This window comes from Lynx canadensis, chromosome A1 (assembly GCF_007474595.2).
Source record: "Lynx canadensis isolate LIC74 chromosome A1, mLynCan4.pri.v2, whole genome shotgun sequence".
Taxonomy (NCBI): domain Eukaryota; kingdom Metazoa; phylum Chordata; class Mammalia; order Carnivora; family Felidae; genus Lynx; species Lynx canadensis.
Genome location: NC_044303.2, coordinates 126,688,833 through 126,710,440, shown reverse-complemented (window position 1 = coordinate 126,710,440; position 21,608 = coordinate 126,688,833). Strand labels below are relative to the sequence as shown.

At 37.4% G+C, this 21,608-nt stretch overlaps 1 protein-coding gene across 2 annotated transcripts in view; it reads right to left on the bottom strand.

Moving 5' to 3' along the window:
* The window catches only part of RAB3C (RAB3C, member RAS oncogene family), a 297,846-nt gene extending 279,110 nt beyond the window's left edge, over nt 1–18,736 (bottom strand). Inside the window, exon 1 of one of the 2 annotated variants that reach the window (XM_030321390.1) lies at nt 18,425–18,736. In XM_030321390.1, coding sequence (XP_030177250.1) covers nt 18,425–18,442 — 18 coding nt within the window. In that variant the 5' untranslated portion in view covers nt 18,443–18,736. Of the gene's footprint in view, nt 1–17,628; nt 17,783–18,424 lie in introns of those variants that run through there. The other variant, XM_030321383.1, reaches the window with a different exon arrangement.
* Between the last annotated feature and the right edge of the window lie 2,872 nt (nt 18,737–21,608).

Here is a 21,608-nt window from a genome sequence, read left to right as displayed (position 1 = left end):
TAAGCCTCAGAATAATGAAGCAAATCCTGGCCCAGAAGATTAACAAAGAAATTTCCCTAATCTTGCTGAGAACAGATATGAAGTGGTTTGACACCATATAAGTGTCAAAGGCACTCGTAGTCACTATGTCAACTTATTGACACTTCTAAATACTGTCATGTGAACATTTTCATAGTTTTCATGGGAAAATAGAGCTGTAATTTGAAAACATCAGTACACGTGAAGTAACTTTCCAGAAAGTAAATCAGATTTCATAAGAGATATAAAAGAGAACTCTTTAAATTGCATTCATCTTGGGGCGCCTGGGTGGCGCAGTCGGTTAAGCGTCCGACTTCAGCCAGGTCACGATCTCGCGGTCCGTGAGTTCGAGCCCCGCGTCGGGCTCTGGGCTGATGGCTCGGAGCCTGGAGCCTGTTTCCGATTCTGTGTCTCCCTTTCTCTCTGCCCCTCCCCGTTCATGCTCTGTCTCTCTCTATCCCAAAAATAAATAAACGTTGAAAAAAAAATTTAAAAAAATAAATTGCATTCATCTTGAATTAATTAAAAAACAATCACCGAGTGGAAAGAATCTTTGAGGTAGTCCAACTTTCCACTCATTCCAAGAGTCCCTTCTGCTGGCATGTGAGCATCTCAGGTTAGTATTCTAGCCTGGCCCTTCACACAGAGTGACAAAAAGTTTAGGAGGTTATGAAGCACTATATTTCATTGCAGAACAACTGCAATCGTTATAAATTTCTTTCTTAGATTTAAGTCAAAATCTACTTCCCTATAGCTTTTTCTTATGTGGTCTAGATTCTGCCGTATGTATGTATGTATGTATGTATGTATGTATGCATTTGAGAGACAGAGATAGAGAGGATGCATGCATACGTGCATGTGCAAACACAGCAGAGAGGGGAGGGACAAAGGAAGGGAGAGAGAGAATCTTAAGCATGCTCCATGCAAACAGTGGAGTCCATGTGGGGCTCAATTTCAAGACAGTGAGATCATGACCTCACCCAAAATCAGAAGTCAGATGCTTAACCAACTGAACCACCCAGGCATCCCTAAATTTTGCCTTATAAATCAAGAGTTGACTCTTCTCCCATCTGAAAGAACTTCACGTGACTGAAGGAACAAATCACAGCTCCACAAGCTTTTCCTTGGATGATCCCTTTACTCCTTTCCCCTCACAAGACATGTCCAAAAAAATCCCATACATCCTGCTAGATTAAACTGACATCTCTTCAGATGTCAACGTCCCATGTGTGGCCCCCAAAATTGCTCACAATATTCCAGATACAGTAGTGCAGAGTAAAATGAGACTATTATATTTCATCACAATTGACTTAATAAACTCTTCTCAAATGCTCAGGTCTTTTTTCACATTAACTGTAATAAACATAGGTCTCCCCTATCCCTATCCTTATCCCTATCCTATACTTGGGCAATTGATTTTTTTTAATGGAAATGTTAACCTTTATATGTACCCTATTACATTTCCTCTTGTTCACTGTAATTTGCAATTCAATTCTGATAATTTTTATGTCCTTTCATCAAACATATTACTTATCCCTTCCAGATTTATTTCATTCCTAAGTCTGATCAGTATGCATTTGATTTATTCATTTAAGGCTCTGATCAAAATGCTAATCAGTTTGTAGACAAACAACAATAAACTTTTTACCCTGTTAAATATACATGAATCTGTAGATGAGATTTCTACAATATGTCAAGGAATTTGGCAAATTTAAAGCAAATCCTTAACCTCTGGGAGTTGGTGTCTTGAGAAACCAGTGTTGCCCTCCTAGGTATGCCTTGGTTCAACTGCAGGTGAACAGATCATGGATTTCATTGATGTGTCAGTTTTCATTTCACTTCTAGCTCCCCCAGAAGTCCTACTGACTAGGGACCAAACAGATTACCTCTGACTAACATGTGCAATCACAGCCCACTTCAGCGTTTTTGACATTTGTTTTTCAAAATAAAGGGGAAAAGCAAATTATTTTCAGGGAGTCCCCCGGGCACTTAAGAATCTAAATTGTACTAAGCCACTTTGTGGATCTCATGAGAAACACAAAAACAAGTCATTTTAAATTTACTGTGTTCCCACTACTACTACTGATAACAGCCTGAGGGGCAGTGGGAAGATGAAGGAGGATAAATTATACAGAAAAGGACATGTAGTTCTCTGAAACTGGAAGGATAAAAGCAAGGATGAGGCAGATGTATTTAAGGGCACAAATGCACAAAGTAGTTTCAAATCTCAATCACTGCTACCTGGCAAAAAAAGAAAAATAAGAAGAAGAGCTATTCCTGAGAGCCCTAAAGTCAAGACTAAAACTTGAAAACCAATAAGGAAAATATGAAAAGTTAAGATTCCCAAATGTCCGTCATCTGGTCCCCAGGTGGTTTCTCCTGGGGAAGGTCCCGGTCTGGGCACTTTGTCGCCTTCCCGTCTCTCTCTGAATGGACCAGAAGTGTGATGTTCTAGGCAGTCTCTGGCCAGCAATTTCTCCATGTGTGTGTCTGCTGCTGTTTGTTCTGGAATGAGCCAGGTGAGAAGCAATAAAACACTGCTCATGCCACTGTGGACACAGCACCACTTAGCTGAGAAGATGCTGTCCAGGAAACTGGAAGCAGCCAAGGCACTGGATAATTCCAACACTAACCCCGGCTCTGAGGGAAAGGCCTGGAAAAGTAGGGCGGCATTCAGAAACTGCCTTGGTCTCTTTTCTTTGTCAGCAGGGAGTGAATTACTCTTTCACGGGACTCAAGGGAGAATGTGTATGATGGTATGCCAAATGATAGTAATGCTTCCAAGATGCAAATCACTGTGTATTTTAAAGGTACTGCTTAGGCTAAATTTCACAACACTCCTTTTAGCCCATTTCTGAATCTCTATCTCCTGCACAGCTTCTCTAGTAGAAGAGTATAACTTTCAGCTTATGTACGGAAAGATGGTAAAACGATTGCAGTAACAGCCCTTACAGGCACTGTACTATATGCTCTATATATATTATCACACCTAATCCTGTTACTCCCCCAGGATTTCACTATTAGTACCCCCATATTAGAGAAACTGTGTGTATTTAAAAAGGGCTTCTTTTCTCCCTTGCCAGAAGCATGAGGGGATTTTCTCTAATCCTCACTGTGAGAACTTGACAGGGGTTCTGAAGGCAAAATTCACAAAAGTGTGCCCCCCACTGGCCCCACCAAACTGCACCCACTAGAGGTTTTATCTCTTGGATTTGTCCACAGTGAGGCACCAGCAATCCACCAATTACAGCTCATGTTTTCCTACCTCAGTACTGGTTCCCATGAAGGTTTCTGTTCCAGGAATTTGTGATTCCCTTTATCAGGTTATCTGTCCCTCCAATCTAAGGGGAGCATTTTTCTCCGTGACTTCAATTCTCTGGTGAATCTAAGAGTTGGTAAGTTTTACTTTTTTTTTTTTTTTTTAGTTTTTTAATGTTATTTATTTTCGAGAGAGAGAGAGATAGCCCAAGAGGGGGAGGGGGCAGAGAGAGAAGGAGACAAATAATGTGAAGCAGGCTCCAGGCTCTGAGCTGTCAGCACACATGACCTGACCTGAAGTCAGACACTTAACTCACTGAGCCACCGAAGCCCCAACTTTATTTTTCCTCATGTGAGGATTTCAGTGACAACTTCCAAGCTCCTTAGCTACCAGAGAAGAACCCAAAGTCATTATCCCCATTTTGGGGAAACTAAGTGTATTTGAGAGGAAATTTAAGTAGGAGGTCCTGGTTTTCCAATAGGTTATCTTGATTTCTCTCAGTCTGTATACTGAGCCCTCATTACCTGGACCAAATGTATTCTTCAAGAGTTACAGATATATGGGTTCAGCTAGTTCACCCTTCTCTTCATCAAACTAACAAGACTCCAATTTCTACCACAGAGGAGAATATTCGAAGAGGTAAGGACACTTCTCTTTGCTTCTAAAAAAATACATTCCTTTGTTGAACAAAGGCATGACTTCAATTTGATATATTTTTAAATTAATTATAATGGTTTTTGAATCTTCTAGGAAGTCTAGGTATGTATTGCTACAGTGTCAAGAAAAATGAAGTTTATCAAAGCATGTAAAAACTATTCCTACTAGTATCAAAGACCAGCGTTCTCCAGCCCATTCTCTATCTCAATCCTGGTGTAGTTACAGAGGGTTCCCAGAGGGAAAGAGAGCCTGTACAGAGGCCAGATAGCAGCCCAGTAAAGGAGATGCCCAGGCCATAGAAGAATGTGAGCAAGGTTTTCTGGGAAGAGAGAACCACAGGAGTGGGAGAGCTCTCCAGAGTCTTATGATGCAATCCTGACAGTTGCAAAGAAGCACAGCCCTGGTCCCAGCGGCTCCTGCACATCCTCACGGATGCTGAAGCCAGACAGTCATTAGTGCAGTCCTGATGAGCCCGGCTACTAGCAATTCATGCCTTATAAATCACAGCATGAAGGAAGGTTAGAAAACACGATTCCACTTCTTTTCTAGCAGTTCTGAAATTATGTGCATGCAGATGCATCTGTGAAAAGAAAACTATAGTCTTCATGTGATGTGAATATGGGTAAAGAGCACATACTCTGTGGTCAGGCTGCCTGAGAAGGAATCCCAGATTTTGCTACTTGCATAAACTTGGTCCCGATTTTAAATTTTTTGTTATTTTTTTAAGTATGCTAAGCTATAATTTCCTCACCTATGAAAGAGGAATTATAGTAAGATCATCAAAGTAAAATTGTTGGCATGTGTTATATCCTTGATCAAACCCATTCACTTTCTTCTCCAACTCACATTGGCACTACTCTCTGAAAATGGGAATGGCCAATTTTATGAAATTTGCTTCCTCTCATTTCCTAACTTTAGAGGGCATGAGGTTTGACACCCAACACTTCCACTCTGTGGAGCTGCATAATTGCTGAGATAAACATGTTACTCTTTCACTTAAAATATTATGACATGGAACCAATACACTCATCAAAATGCCTCTCAGGACAGAAGCTGAGACCCAAGCACAGACAGAAGTGTTCTGTGGTCTAAAAGGCTGCAGGGAGGGGTATGTGGCCAATGGCCATATGCCCTGTGACATGACCTCTCCTGTGACATTGCGGCTGCCCAGGAACTTGTAGAGAATTCCTAAACTCATGAAACTCTTGGGTATGAATGAGCTTTTGTAGAAACTGGGAGAGACCTGAGTTTCATGTCTGCACTAATAAGGGGGCAGAATTCAAGTAATACATGGTATGAAAAGCATGAGAAAGGAAGCTCCAGGAACTCGAATGATGGGGAAACTCTCCTCTTATGTGGCCTTGGAGTTGGTTTTAAGTGAAATTCATCCTAATTTCTTATATTAAATTTGGTAAATCACCAAAGCCCACAATATTATTATAAACACCAATACTGTAACATAACTTCAAGGTTGCTAAGAGACTAGATCTTCATTGTTACCATCACATAAAAGAAACGGCAATTGTATAACCTGATAAAGTTGTCAGCTAACTCCACAGTGGTAATCATATCACAATACATAAATGTATCAAATCAACATGTTATATATCTTAAATTTATACAATGATACATTTAATTATATTTCAATAATAACAGTTTTTAAGTCACAATATCATTATTTCAAGGTCAGAAATCATTAAAAGGTTTCCATATATAAACATAAACATATATATATACATATAGATACATATAGATATAGATACAGGTATAGATATATATAGTACCTTACATACAATCTGGTTATCTCCATCTTTTCCCAAAAACCTTCTAAAACAATGACTACAGGTTTTCATAAAAATAAAATTCCATATAGAAAAAGAGAAATAGAAAAGCAAGAGCAACAAAAGTTTGGGATTTGGAAGTGAATAACTAGAGAAGAGGGATTCCTAGGCCTGCACAAAAAACCTTAATGTGGAGAATCTGAAATGGTCTTGGGAATGGAGATGGCAAGTATCCTGATTATGGGGTGTGGCTACAGTGACCAGCTCTCCTAGTTTTCCCCAAACTGAGAGGTTTCATGGGACACTGCAGGGCTTTCAGTGCTAAAACCCAGAAAGCTGGGATGGTTGGTTACCCAGACTAGGGCATGCAAACAAGACAAATGGTTGAAAATCCAAGCCCCACATAGCCAAGAAACCATCTTCCCCATATGCAACTTTTTTTAAAAGAAAATTGAGTTTTAAATATTTTTAAAATCAGCAAATATTCTTGACATTCATATTTCCTATATGCAGATGGCAATCTGTCAATTTATACAAATTAAAGGGACTCTCTCTTAGCAATAAAATGTAGAGAACCACTTAAAACTTTTCTTACAGATATGGATAAAATACACATAAAGCTTTCTCATCATTTCTTGGTAGCAAGAAATAGCAGACATGTTGTTCTCAAATACCTGCTCTCTCTAGTTGGATACATTTTCATTCAGGAACACAAAATGAGATTCTCATAGGATATACTAGATCCTAGATTTCCAAAACCGGGGAACTGTACCTGAATTCTGCAGAATCAAAATATTCAGTATCAGCCCAGGCATCTACAATTTTTAAAGTATCCCATATGATTATTTTGACCAGACAGTTTGGCATTCTTTGGATTAACAAATTTCCACATGGAAATCAGGGTAGGTGTCCATTGTCAAGGCCTCAGGCATATACAAAAGAGGAGACTGAGTAATCTGACATTTAGGCTGAGATCCAGAGGAAGTGGAAAATGGGATCCTAGCACTCTCTGCTGCTGTCTTCACCAGTTAGTAACCCCTTCTGCCAATAGTGACAACAGATCTCATCCCCATAATGTTGACTCTGCAAAGAAATTCCTATACTCTAGAAGGCCCAGTGTGCCCAGGTAAGCTGATTTCTGAGAAATCTGTTAATTATCTTAGCACTGGTAAGAGCCAGAACCTTCTAAGACCAGTGATGCTCACTGGGAACTCTCTGTCAGAGTATGAGGAAGAATGGCATCATAAGAAGCAGTAATCAATTTTGCAGAGCAAATTGCAGAGCAAATGAGGCTGTGTGCCGCCCAGCTCTGATGAAGGTGGCCTTGACTTTCTCTATCAGTCATTTTAAAAAATAACACACAAGTGGACTTTACTTCCCCTAACTCCATAAGAAAGCACCTGACAGCTACAGGAGGCCAGTGTCCAAGTTGAAAACACAAGGTAAAGAATGTCTCTTGTAAGAGCACTTTTTCCTGAGAAGAAAATAAAATGTAAACAGAATAAATAAGTACTCTGTGGTATAGTGAAAAGACTCTTCTAAAAATACCTAGCAAAATACTCTAAACATTCCCACCGGGGGAAAAAAAAAGACTAAATCTTAATATTAATATATGTATTTCCTAAGGAATTTTTATCACCAAACATTTTTAAAACATCAACCATTTTAAAAATAATAAACATTTCAAAAACATTAAAAATGATTTTAAATAGGTAAACCTTGAAAAATACCTCCAGAGATTTGCTACAGATTCCTTCCAAATCCTAACATTTCTCTTCTCTTATTCCATTCATCAAGGTAGGTCATGTAGAGGGGCAAACACCCCATTGTACATGCACTTATGACACAAAGGAAATATCTGAACCATTCTTGGAAAGCTGGGTGGGTTATTATTTTATCTATTTGTGTTTCTATGTCATGCAGGTTCACCGACTAGAGTGACTTCCCAAGCCCCTTTGCTAGTTACAATCATCCCTGCTTTTCATTCAAAAGCTACTGCTACTATTATTTGCTACAAAGGACAGGCCCATCCATGCACAGTTATAAAAGAGCATTCACATCCACAGGTGTACTGTGTTCCAGTTGTCCCTTTTCGTCAGTCCTACCACTCAAACAGGTGTTCAGTGAATTACAACATTCAAAAGAAAAACCATCTTTTATTGCTAACATCATAGATGAGTATCACGCGAGGGTCATATTTTGCCAATTGGTGCATGTATTCTTTCTTGAAGCTCTATAAAGCTGCTGCAGCTATGGCCATTTGAACAGAACTTATTCATCAGTGTTGGCTTGCAAATTTTTCTAATTGATGAGACTCAGACATGCATCTTAGCCACTGTATGACTAACAAATAACACCCTTGATGGGCTAAAGTTAGACCAAGAGCAGGCAGACTAACAATGAGAGGTTCAATGCCTCAACTCTTTTTTATTTTTAATGTTTGTTTGTTTGTTTGTTTGTTTTCAGAAAGACAGAGAGAGAGAGAGAGAGAGCAAGCGAGTGAGGGGCAGCAAGAAAGGGACACAGAGAATTCAAAGCAGGCTCAGCACTGTCAGTACAGAGCCTAATGCGGGGCTCAAACTCACAAACCATGAGATCATGACCTGAAGTGAAATCAAGAGTCAGAGGCTCAACCAACAGAGCCACCCAGGTGCCCCTCACTGCCTCACCTCTAAAAGTCACATAATGGTTTGGGTTCCCAGACATAAAAAGCTGAGGGTGTAGAAGCTAAGTGACAATGCTACCAGGTTTTCCTCAGTCAGGAGGTCAAGTAGGCACAAAATAAAACTCTTAGGCTTGCTAGATCAAAATTCCTAATATGGGATCCAATCCAATCAGCTTATTGGAGAGCAGGGAACCTGCTCAGGGAACCCTGACCCTATCTTTTTAGGATTCTGTAAGCAAATGAAAACCTAGAACTTTCACTCTTATGGTTTCATCATTTAATGGATAGAAATATTTCACAACCCCAAAAAAACTGACATAATGCTGTAAACCAATCTGAAACGTGCTGGTGTTTGAAAAGGCATTTTGCTTCTTCACAGTTTAAGCTATTAAGGAATATATTCATTGACAAAATAAAGCAATTGCTAAAATGATTTTATTTTTACAATTTTGCACTTTGTTCAAATTTTTGAAAGTGTCATAAAGCCCACAATTTTATTTTCAAGACACAAAGAAAAAAGTGCAGCATCACAAATGCAATGATGAATAGAAATATAAATGATAGAAATTAAAATGTAAATGTATTTATGGTTACATAAACAAATTATACAAAATACACAAAATAAATTTCCTTCATTTATATTTCATGCCAGTAATCTACAAGGAATAATTAAATCACTAATATTTTTATTTACATTTCTATCTCACCATTTCAATGAGCAGCTCACAGTGGTTTGTTTGTTTGTTTTTTGGGGTTTTTTTTTTTTTTTTTTTTTTTTTTGTTTCTGGACCATACCAGAAATAAACCCTATTAAACCTTCCAATATCCAAACATGTCACCCCAAGAGCTTATCTGTATCTTTTCTTGACAGTATGTTTCTATTATAAAAGAAGCCAACACTGAGCCAAAAGTAACTGAAACGAAGAGTGCCCCAAGGGTACCTCAAGGAGCTTATCAAAAGGTTACAGGCAGCAAAGGAGTTAGTGAAGATAAATCAACAGAAACTGTAACATTTAAGAGAAAGAAAAAAATTAGCAGAGCTTCAGTGATTTTGGGAACACTGTCTAAAATCTAATATAGATGTTGAAGTCTCAGATGAAATATGGGGGGGGGGGGTGCCTAGGTGGCTCAGTTACTTAAGTGTCTGACTCTTGACTTCGGCTCAGGTCATGAGCTCACAGTTCATAAGTTTAAGCCTTGTGTTGAGCTCTGTGCTGACAGTATGGAGCCTGCTTGGGATTCTCTGCCTCCCTCTCTCTGCCCCTTCCCTGCTCATGCTCTCTCTCCCTCTCTCTCAAAAATAAATAAACATTTGCGATGGGATGGAAAAATATTTGGAGATACAATACATAAATACTTTTAAAATTTGGTGAAAAACATGAACTTACATGCATTAGAACCACATTAAATCCCTAAGCTGGTTAAACATAAAGAAAACTACATCTAGGCAGACCATAGGCAAACTCTTCAAAGTTGAACAGAAAACAGAAAACAAATACCATAATACAGTATTATGAAAAACAGCTGACTTCACATCATGATGGAGGTCAGCAGACAATGAAATAACCTAAAACACTGAAAGAAAAAAAAATCAAAACTTTTATATGCAACAAAACTATCATTCAAAAATGAAGGCAAAATAAAAAGCATTGGCAGATAAACAAAAACTGAGGGAATCTGTTGTCAGCAGATCTGTATGACAAGAAATGCTAAAGGAAGTTGTTTGGGCCGAAAGAAAATGACACCAGATAGAAACTCAAATCTACAGAAAAAGCACCAGGTAAGACAAATAAGTAGTGGGCAAACATAAAAAGATACATATGTTTCTTTTGCATTCTTCCAATTAACAAAAATGCATACGATTGTTTAAAGCTAAAAATATAGAACTGTATTGAGGGCTTGTAACAAATGCAGATGTAACACATATGACATGATTTCACAAAGAATGAGGTGAATGAAATTATATTATTGGAAAGTAACTATATTTTATGTGAAGTAATACAATACCAACTAGACTATATAACAAGTTGCAGACATGTATTACAATCTTTAGAATAAACACCAAAAAAAATGTAAACATGTATAGTTGAAAAGCTAACACAAATTATACATGCATAATTAGTTTTCAACTGCTGCTATAATGGATATTTAAAACAACACGCAGTCATTATTTGAGTCAGAAGTCTGGACACAGTGTGACTCAGCTGGGTCCTCTGCTACTCTGCTCAGGCCTTACAAAGCCAAAATCAGCGCGTTGGCAGAGCTGGGTTCTTACCTAGAGGCTTTGAGGAAAATCCAACTTCCAAGCTCATTTAAGTTGTTGGCAGAACTCACTTGCTTGTGGTTGTAGGACTGAGACCTTTTTTTTTTTTTTTTTTTGACATATAGACATCTTCACCTTCAAGCAACAAGCCTCATGCTTCAAATCTCTGACTGTCCCTGTGCCACATCTCTCTGACTACAGCCAGAGAAAGATCCCTGCTCTTAACAACTCATGTGATTAGACTGGACCCAGCTGATAATCCAAATTAATGTCCCTACTTTAAAGTGTATAACATCCATTACATCTGCAAAGTCCCTTTTGTTATGTAACATAATTTATTCATATGTTCCAGGGATTAGGCCATAGATAACTTTGGAAGGGGGATGGTAGCTACTCTTCCTACCACAACACATGAAAGGGAGATAAATTACAGATGACAAATAGATAGAAGAGCTGAATGATAGAGATATTTGTATCTATTTTGATAGTTGAAGTTGTTTAAAGATTTTTTTTTCTGCAAAGTAAACTCTAGGTTCCAATAGCTTCATTTATGAACTCTATCAAACACTTTATGAATCAAAGTAGACCAATCTTAGATATCAAAATCATTCAGAACACGGGTGAAAAGAACACTTTTCAGCTTGTTTTATAAGGCCTGCATAATTCCAACATTATAACATCATAAAAGCACTACAAGAAAATTATACACCAATATCCATCATTAAGTTAAACGCAAAAATCCCAAAAGAAATATTATCAAAATGAATCTACCAATACATAGAAAAAACAATGCATCGTAGCTAACAGGGGTTTATCTAAGGAATGACAGATTAACTAAAAAAGTCAACCAATAGAATCCAACAAAATATAGGATCGCCTATATCCTATCACTATATCAAGTGATCACCACAATAGATGCAAAAAAAATGTTTTGACAAAATTCAACACCCATTTAATGTTAAAAACAAATACTCTCAACAAATGAGGAATCAAAAGAAATTTTCTCAATATAATAAGGGTATCATACAAATAACAACAACAGCAATAACAACAAAACAACTATAGCTGAGCTCATACTTAATGGTGAAAGATGGAAGGCTTCCCCCCTAAGAATGAGAACAAGATTGAGGAGGTCTGTTCATCATTTCTACTCAACATTGTATTGGATGGCCTACACTATGGAATGGGATAGGAAAAAAAAAAAAAAAAAAAAAGGAGATCACTGGAAAGGAAGAACAGCCTTTATTTGCGAATGATGCTATTGTTTATGTAGAAATTCTTAAGCAATCTAAAAGAAAAAACTACTAAAAATAAATAAATGCAGCAAGGTCTCAGGACATAGTCAAGATAAACAGATCAAAGGAAGTGTAGAGTCGAGATACATATATAGAAACCCCACCTATAATTAATAACCTATATTTCATCAAAATAAAAGCATATTCATCAAAAAACACTATTAAGTATTAAAGCTACAGACTGGCAGAAAATATTTTTAAATATATATTTTAATATATATTAATAAATTAAATATATATAAACATTTACATATATCTGGCAAATTTACATAAAGACCTGCAAGTAAATAATAAAACAACTCTCCATAAAGACCAAAAGGCTAAACAGACACTTATCAAAGGAAGATATACAAATGACCAGTAAACAGATGCAAATGTCCCCAAATCACTGGTCATCAGGAAAATGCAAATTCAAATCATAATGAGATACCACAAAACACTCATTAAAGTGGCCAAAATTAAAGACAATTGACACCATATGTTGTTGAGGATTGTAAAGCTACTGGAATGCTCACATACTGCTGATAAGAATGTAACACGGTACTACCATTTTGGCTAAAGATTTGACTTTTTTAAAGAGCTAAATGTACACTTACCCTTTATCCTACCAATTCTACTTCTAGCTATTTACCCAAAAGAAATGAAAGCATATTATTAGATAAGACTAATTTGATAATGTTTACAGCCTTAATCATTATAGTCCCAAATTGGAAATTACCTCAAAATCCACCAACAGGAAAATGGATTTCAAAAGTTTGGTAGATTGATAACAAAAGTATAATATGCATCAAAAAAATGGAACGGTTATTGATACGTGCAACAACACAGATTAATCCCATACACATTATACTAAGCAAAATAAGCCAGACTCAAGGGTAGATAGTGTATGTGCTACTGTATGTTCATATTGTATGTTTCACAGAAGTACATGAAGTTCTAGAATAATGCAAACTAATTTATGATTTAAAAAAAAGTCAAAGCTTTTTTTTTTGCCAGTGGATTAACAACAACAATAACAACAACAAAAAAAACACGAATGAAAGAACTTTTGGGGTTGATTGGAAATGTTCTATATCTTCATAGTGGTGTGTGTTACATAGATATATCCATTTATCAAAATTCATCAAATTGTTCATTTAAGATTTGTGCATTTCAATGTATATAAATATCTCAGAAACTGCAAATAAACAAATGAAAAATCCTAAGGTCTATATAATTCAAAATAAAACTAAAAGATTTCATCTTCACAGGTCATGGTGCCCTACTAAGATGGTTCCTCTAGAACCTCTGAACCCAATGAATGAATGAAAAAAAGGAGAAAATGGTTGGAAAATCTTTTACCTATACAACATTTTTGAGGTGGCACAATTGTTTATACTTAGGTTGAGTGTATGAACAGTCCCAGGAAAACCCATTCCTTAGCATAAAAATGTATTTCTTTCTTGGAATATGATGGTCAGAAAAGGAATTTTCAGTTCCAATATAAGCGTAGAATGGCAGGAAAAACTGTGGTTCTACCATGTAATAAATCCACAACTTCTCAGAATGAAAAAGTGGAAACGGAAAATGATTCTTACATCACAGAAGTTTTTTTTTTGGTTTTTGTTTTGTTTTTTGTTTTGTTGTTGTTGCTGTTGTTGTTGTTGTTTGCTACAGGTAATTCCCCATTCTATCGTCCACTTCCTTTACAGAAGAAAGGTGGAAACTTCCAGAGTTTGTTCAAAGAGAATAGGAAAGAAGTCCTTGTTTCTCCAATGTCAACTAGAAGTTTTCTCTGTTTCTATAAGGGGTGAGGACTAAATTTCCATTTCTGATAAAGATAAAGGGATCATCACAAGGCTAGATTTGGTCATGAATCAACAATAATGGAATGCAAGAATGTCATGTATTTTCCATAGCCAAATGAAACAGTGATATTTAGACTTTAATCCTTTGTAAGTTGTTTTTGTATAAAATATGGCTGTATTTAATATCTATTATAGTTTTTACCTCAGCTTCATGTTCAGTACATACCTATATTCTTTATTAAATCCTACTCGTTTTTAGATAACTTTCTTTTTCTTTTTCTTTTTTTTTTTTTTTTGCCTCTGCTCCATTCTTTGGATAAATGATTTTCTTTGGTTTCCTAAATATTCAGACACTGTACACTTATGAGATGACCCAGCAAGCTTCCAGATAACAACACTAAAGACTAAGCATTAATCAGAGACAATGGATTCCATTTTGGTCCTGCAAGAGAATAAATAAACCTACAAGAAATTTAAATTCAGGAGACAGAAAGCAAACCACTTTTTAAAACATTGGCCCTTCTCAAATATTTGGTTTAGTACATACAACCTTATTTTACAAACAGGACAATTTTTCTTTCTTCTAAACCAAATGAATGAATCATGTCATATCAATAGTACCCCTCATTCTTTACATCACCTCTGTGTGTCTTGTGCGTGTTCTTGAGGAATTCAATAATAGAGGAAAGAACATGTGCTATCTAGAGAGAAATCTGGCAGATTTTGATTCTGTCATGTTGGAAAAGTTATTGAATCTTAATAAGCTCCAGTATCTTGCCTGTAATTAGGGTAATGGCGACCTCTAGGATTGTTTTGTATTTCTCTCTCTCTCTCTCTCATTTACACACACACACACACACACACACACACACACACACACACACTGAGATCTGAATGCAAGGAATCGTGCTTGACACAAACAAAGTACTAGATAACTTGGAATTTGTTCATTCTGGCTCTTGAATCAAATGACAACTGTTCATCAGAGTTTTGCCCTCAAGTCATGAGCACTGCTATCCCCCATTTCATTTGGCCTTCAGGATTTATGGACTCACTGAATGAGAAAAAACAAAATGACCATCTCTTGCATTAAAATTCTAACCCATCATCTGGAGCACTTACCAAATGCTATTCCTGGTTATTTAGTCACAAAGGAAATATAGATATCAAAAACTATCATTATGTATTATTTTAATAGTCACTATAAAAAACAATTATTATCCCTCTTTTTGCACCAACTCAGAGGGAAATATTCTTCAGAAAATATGCATATATCAAAGACAACTATCTTGAATAGACCACCAGGCTATTTATATAAGTACATCAAATGCTTTTTAAAAGACATTACAGGGGCGCCTGGGTGGCGCAGTCGGTTAAGCGTCCGACTTCAGCCAGGTCACGATCTCGCGGTCCGTGAGTTCGAGCCCCGCGTCGGGCTCTGGGCTGATGGCTCAGAGCCTGGAGCCTGTTTCCGATTCTGTGTCTCCCTCTCTCTCTGCCCCTCCCCCATTCATGCTCTGTCTCTCTCTGTCCCAAAAATAAAAATAAACGTTGAAAAAAAAAAAAATTTAAAAAAAAAAAATAAAAAAAAAGACATTACATAATTTTGTAAAAGGCTTCCTTGAATTAATTATAAAGAAATTAAGAAGTCAACAATTAAAGAGCTTGTTTTGTTCCACATCAACAAATGAACTAAATATTTTTAAATGGGGAAAAGAATATCTTAGGATGATTAAACTGTAAAATGGGGATTTGCTTGTGACTCATTTTCAGAAACCTAAGTTTTCTCCAAAAAAAAAAATAAATCTGGAGGCATGTATCTCAAATGATGATGTGGTTCATTGAGTCTTTAAATGGAAAATAAGAAAAATGTGAAGTATTTATCTTGTTGCATTTTCATATATCAAAGCCACCTGGAATGTGATTATGTTTCAGAAGTATGGGTCCTGAGACATTACTTGCCATTGTAAACAATACATAAAGCATGTTTGGAGTTTTTGTTCTTCCTATCATTATATATATTTGAAAACCTGACTCTAATAGAGGGTCATCAAAACAACAATTTACTTGTTAAATGCAATCACTGGATGTGTTTTAATTAAATATACCTCAGAAAGTAGTCTTTGATTTCTTAAAATACACATATAATTTATGATAGAATTTGGACATTTGATTTTTAAATTTCAAAAATCTTGTCCAATGAATAAAATACAATATAAATATAAAAATAACTTTATCCACTAGTAAACTAATTTTATTACCTGTTTTTATATTAATTTTTCATTAAAGTTTTGATTAAAATATAGAATTAAATATTATACCTACTACACAGTTGATATGAAATAATTTAAAATTCTTCCTAACGCATTAATTTCATTCAGTTCTATAACATTTTAATGGCTCTTATGAACATTCTAAGCCACTCTTCAAAGAAAATTAAAAGCAAGATGCAACATAGCTATTTTTTTTTAGTAATTTATTTTGACAGACTTCAGTGTGTATATGAGGTTGACTTAAATACTAACAATCTACTTTTAAAGTCTACTGTCAATGTTTACTTATAATCAAATATGATTAATTTAGCCACTTGGTTCCTGGCAGTGCCTCCAGTAATGGAAAATTATCATAAGCCAATATATCTTGATTACAACAGCTTGTACCTTTATTGTCTGTCCAGATTCTTTTCACATCAGGTCTATAATGAAAAGCTCAGCCACAAACAGAGGTATTAGAAGATACACAATGGGGCCACTGTTTTCTTGAACAAACCAAATTTTCAATAACTCATAAGGTAATTTGAAGGCTTCCATTAAATAATACTTCAACAAACAGTTACATTCTACAGATTTTTTTTTCATTTAACAGTCGGGTCACTGTGTACCTTAATATACATAACCCATAAAATCAAATTAAACCAAAGCATATGTTAAAAGTCTTTAATTTGTGAAGAAAACAATTGGGAAACGTTTAGGCAAAAATTAAAAGCAAATATTTATATTGTTAGATTTGGCAGGAGAAGTGGGTTCTCAAGAGAGACAACATGTTCCAAATTGTGTGTTCCATTCTCCTCTCAACCCCATTCATAAAGTGCCTCTCTATTACGCAACTGCATCATTCTGCTAGGTTAATGAACGCAGGCTGGTGTTTAGCATTAACTGGTTGTACATAGAAACTAAAAAGCACACTCATTTTTACTTAAAAACAAAATTTGCCTAGGCAGGATGCTTAGGCAGAGGCATCTTTCCATAGAAGTCGAAGTAAGCAAACCTTAGAATGTGACTGAAATGCGGAATGAGAACGTACAACAAATGGGCACACCACTCAGGAAAGCTCAGAGGGGGTTCTTCAAAATGCAAGAGTAAACCAGTTTTGCGCACAGAGATTAAAGGCTGCCGTGCCTCTGGAATGTTTTTACTGTTTTCCCCTGATACTACTAGCACTCTAATTGAAGAAAGGGGACTTTGGGGGACCCCAACATTGTCTTAGCCTTTTTTAACGCGCTCTTAACCAAGTGGAATTCGCTCTATCCCGACTCCAAGAGAGACCCCGCAACCCCAAACCTCAAGTCCGTGCACTTGCACAGGGATCACAAATCAGGCCAGCCAAAAGGGAAGATCAATGCCAATAGGAGACTGCATGTTTCCCTGACTTTTGTTTGCTCGGGTTTACATTTTAGACAGACACTCACACCTTGCTTTCAGAGCATGGGAAGGAAATGAATATCCGTATCCCTCATCGACAAGCCAATTACAGCCCCGTGGAGCGTAGAGGAACCCAACAGTGTCCTCAGGACCGAGTCTGAGCCTAGACCTTCCCAGAGGTCGAGCACAATTTATGCTTGGAGCAAGGGAGAAAGCATCTATGTCAATTCCTCCTGAGGCCACACTTTCTGTATAGACCCACCTGCATGGGAGCTTCGTGTCTCATTGTTCTCAAAATGTCCTTCCTCTCTGGTTAAGACAGCGCTGGCCGGGGAGCTCGGTCAAGCTTGCACAGCCCGCGAGCTCCACGCTCCACACTCTGCACTCTTGGGGTTCACTAACCGGCTCCAACATCAGCACCGGAGCTGTCCCCTCCTTGGCGCCTCACACGCGTACTGGCCGGGAGTCCCGCGCGCTCCTGGGAGTTGTAGTCTTGTTCCACGGAGCTTTTCTGGCCCACCGGCAAGCCCTGAACTACATCTCCCGGCAAGCAAGCAACAAACAGGCTAGCTCCTCCAGACGGACTTGGCCGCGGAGCCTCCCTTCTCCTCCCTTGGAATCGCTCCTGGTTGTTACTGCTCCCAGCTTCCCGGCCCATTTCCTAGCGAGGTGCAGCCAAAAGTGACTGCAGCTCGTATCGGCGGGGATTTTTCTTTTCTACTCACAGCCTTCCGTGGCTAGACTGTGATTTCCTGGTGAGGAAACCCACTACCTTGTGCTAATTCCCAATGCAAACGAAACCGGAGCTGCGTTCTGGGACTCTCCGCTCTACACCTTATCCCGAATCGGGAAAGTTTACATATTAACATAGGCAGACCAGGGTGGTTTTACAATCTCATTCAACAAACGCGGGGGAGAAAGATGATTAGCACACACATAAAGGGGTTCACTCGCACAATTGCATTGACAAGGCGCGCGCGCACACACACACACACACCCCAAAGTCCGTCAAAGCGACATTTCGCGCAGAGCATGCAGAGGAACTCCCTTCTGCTCACCTTTCCGTACAGCTCCATTGCAACTCGAGGTTCCGAAACCCTCAGTAACGCCTGCTGCTACAAGAGGTTAGGGTCTCACGCAGGAAGCGGAGCTAAACGCACAACACAATGGAAGGGGTGGGGGTGGCGGCTGGCGGAGGGAGAAAGGAGAGGCAGAGACACAGCTGATTTAGATAGATGGCTTCTTTCCTCTGGAGGGAAAGCGTGGAGACTTCAAGTGGCAGCTGCAGAGAAAGGGCTGAGAATCTCTTAGCAAGTGCCAGGGGCGCGATTGCGCTGGGCAGCCCCTTCCGAGGCCCTCCCCCAGGCACCTTCACCGTCATTAGCACGCACACAGCCGCTGCTGGCCGCCGGCTGGAGAGCTGATAGGGCACTGGGTTATTTACTCAAAGCAAGTCACATAAAATGAACACATTCATCACCAGAGCCCAGAAGCACCTTCACAGAATGAGACAGGAGACCTCTATTAAGTTATCCTGTTCTTTCTTTAATACAGAATTATTTCTTACATAACAAATGCACTCATCCCAGACTAGTTCAAAAACGGTTTAGAAATTGAACCTTACTTTTGTTATACTTTTATTTTCCCCATTTGACTCATAGGTGTGGCTTTCCATGTTCTCTGTACCTATCTAGAGAGACACCCCTCTCTTTTCAAGAGTTAATCAGTCCAGTAATGATTCTTGACTTTTGCACGAGGTCAAAATGATTATTATTGGAGGCAGAATGGAAAAAGAATCAACTTGATATTGGCTCAGAGGCATGGAAGTAATAACCTGAATCAGGTTGAAACTTTGCATTACACAAAACAGGAGAAGGGAGGTTCTGAAACTCAAATGTGCTTGAAAATCTCTTGGGGGGAGGTATTTAAAATTCATATTGTCAAGACGTGCATAGAGATTTCTGATTCACTATTTGAGATGAGAAGTCCAGGAATTAACATTTTAAACTAACACTCCAGCAATTCCCATGCAAGTGCCTTTGCCATAATTCTAGAAAAATTGTCTTAAAAGAATTTTTATGTAAGAAATGTTCAAAGATACAAACCTCAAAAAATTCACAGATTGACTCAATAATGCAACAACAACAGGTATTGGGAGCCTACCATATTCAAAATACCTCACTAATTTTAGGTTGGTTTTCTGTTTGTTTTATATTTTGTTTTTCTTAAGAAATCTAAGATATTTTTTTTCTAATTTTGTAAACAGTGAGAATGTAATACGATATTGCCTAGGTAAATAGTTTTTATAACTATTCAGAAAATACAACTTAAAATGTTCCAGTCATAGTTGAGATTATATGACCATTAGAGAAATTACATTTAAATTAACCAATAACAAATAAAAGGTAAAGGGAACCCAGTATCATGGTGTTTCATGTTAGCACTTATTAGAAATAAGACTTCTGTACTTTAAAAAAAAAAAAAAAGGTCTATATAAAAGTGCATCTCTTGATAATTTTTTTCCAAGGGAAATACCAAAAATAATACACTTAAATATATATATATATATATATATATATTGCATTTAGTAACAAAAATCTGCATAGCAACTGCACAGCTAATTTCTTCAGAATAATTTCCTGTAATTTTCATAATATGATTACTTTATTTTTTAAATTTTTATATTTTTATTTATTTTTGAGAGAGAAAGAGAGATTGAGCATACTCGAGGAGGGGCAGAGAAAGAGAGAGACACAGAATCTGAAGCAAGCTACAGGCTCCGAGCTGTTGCCACAGAGCCCTATGTGAGGCTCAAACTCACAAACTGTGAGATAATGACCTGAGCCAAAGTCAGATGCTCAACTGACTAAGCCACACAGGTGCCCCTATACTATCATTACTTTCTGAAATTCTCATAATTCAAAAACTCTGGTATCATGGGACAGATTTAAATATTATAAATGATGAACTGCTACATTATCTATTCTTTGAGAAGTTCATCTCTTCTTAGTATTTTACAGAAATGAAATACCTTCTCAGTTTTCTAGTATGTCTTTTATTTGGAGAAAAACCCATGAATATTGGGTTGTGAAAAAAACTAGAGTTGCAAAAGGTTTGGGGAACTTAATTCTGTCCCATTTCTTATACCTTAGTTGGGTATATTTAAGTGGGTGGAGGAAATTAAAAAACAAAAAAACAAAAAACTAGCCAGAGATCAACTAAACAAACAAATGTGGACCGGAGCTGATAATCTCCCTAAAGTCAGAGCAAGAGCACTTTATGTTTGCTTGGACTCAGACCACCATCTACCAGTTTCATTATCAAGGTCACCAGATGGCTGCTGGAGCTCCAGCTCTCACATCCACATTCTAACCAGCAAGAAGGAAAGATGAAGAACATTCCCACGTTCCTTTAAGTACACCAGAGATCTTATATTACAGTGCCTAGAACTTAATCTTGTGATCACACCTAATTGCAAGGTAGGCTGGGAAATGTAAGCACTATTCTGGGTGAATGCCCACCTGAAAATCAGGAATTTCCTTGTAAAAGAAGGAACAACAGATACTGGGAGACAGCTGGTAGCATTTCCTACAGAGCATCAGGGGATTTCTTTGTCTTCTTTGCAATTTTACTGACATGTAAATGTCTAATTATTTTTAAAAAATTACTAATTCCCAAGGATCTCTGTAATTTAACAACAATCAAAGCCTTCAAATCAAAGGATTACCTAAAGTTAGAATATTCTGGCTGTTATTGGGGAAACAGGAAAAGAGGAAAGCCTTCTTCATGTACATATGAATCTGGGATAAGAATTTGATATTTAAAAGATTCTATAAGGAAGAATACAGTTAAGAGAAGGCAAAAGGGCCACAGTGAAGGTGAGGTATCATGCAACATGAGCACCTCCCCATACTGGAAGATAAAGCAGACTCAAAGGTCCTGAGGCCTAAAGAAGGGGACATGCCTTGGGTCACATAAATCATTAAAGGAATGATCTCTTAAATCTCTGTCTTGAGTTCAGTTTGTTTCTTTTTATTGTTCCAAATCACTATTCATTATTGATTGGATTTTTACTATGCTACATTTAATATTTCCTAGTATTCATTTTGTTGTTTGTATTTATCTAGTGTCTCTATCATTCACTTTGTTGTTACCAGTCCATGTCTGTGTCAGATCTATTAAACAGAAACATTCCATCAGGTAAGGTCAAGTTGAGATAATTTATTTGGCTAAAGAAGAGCC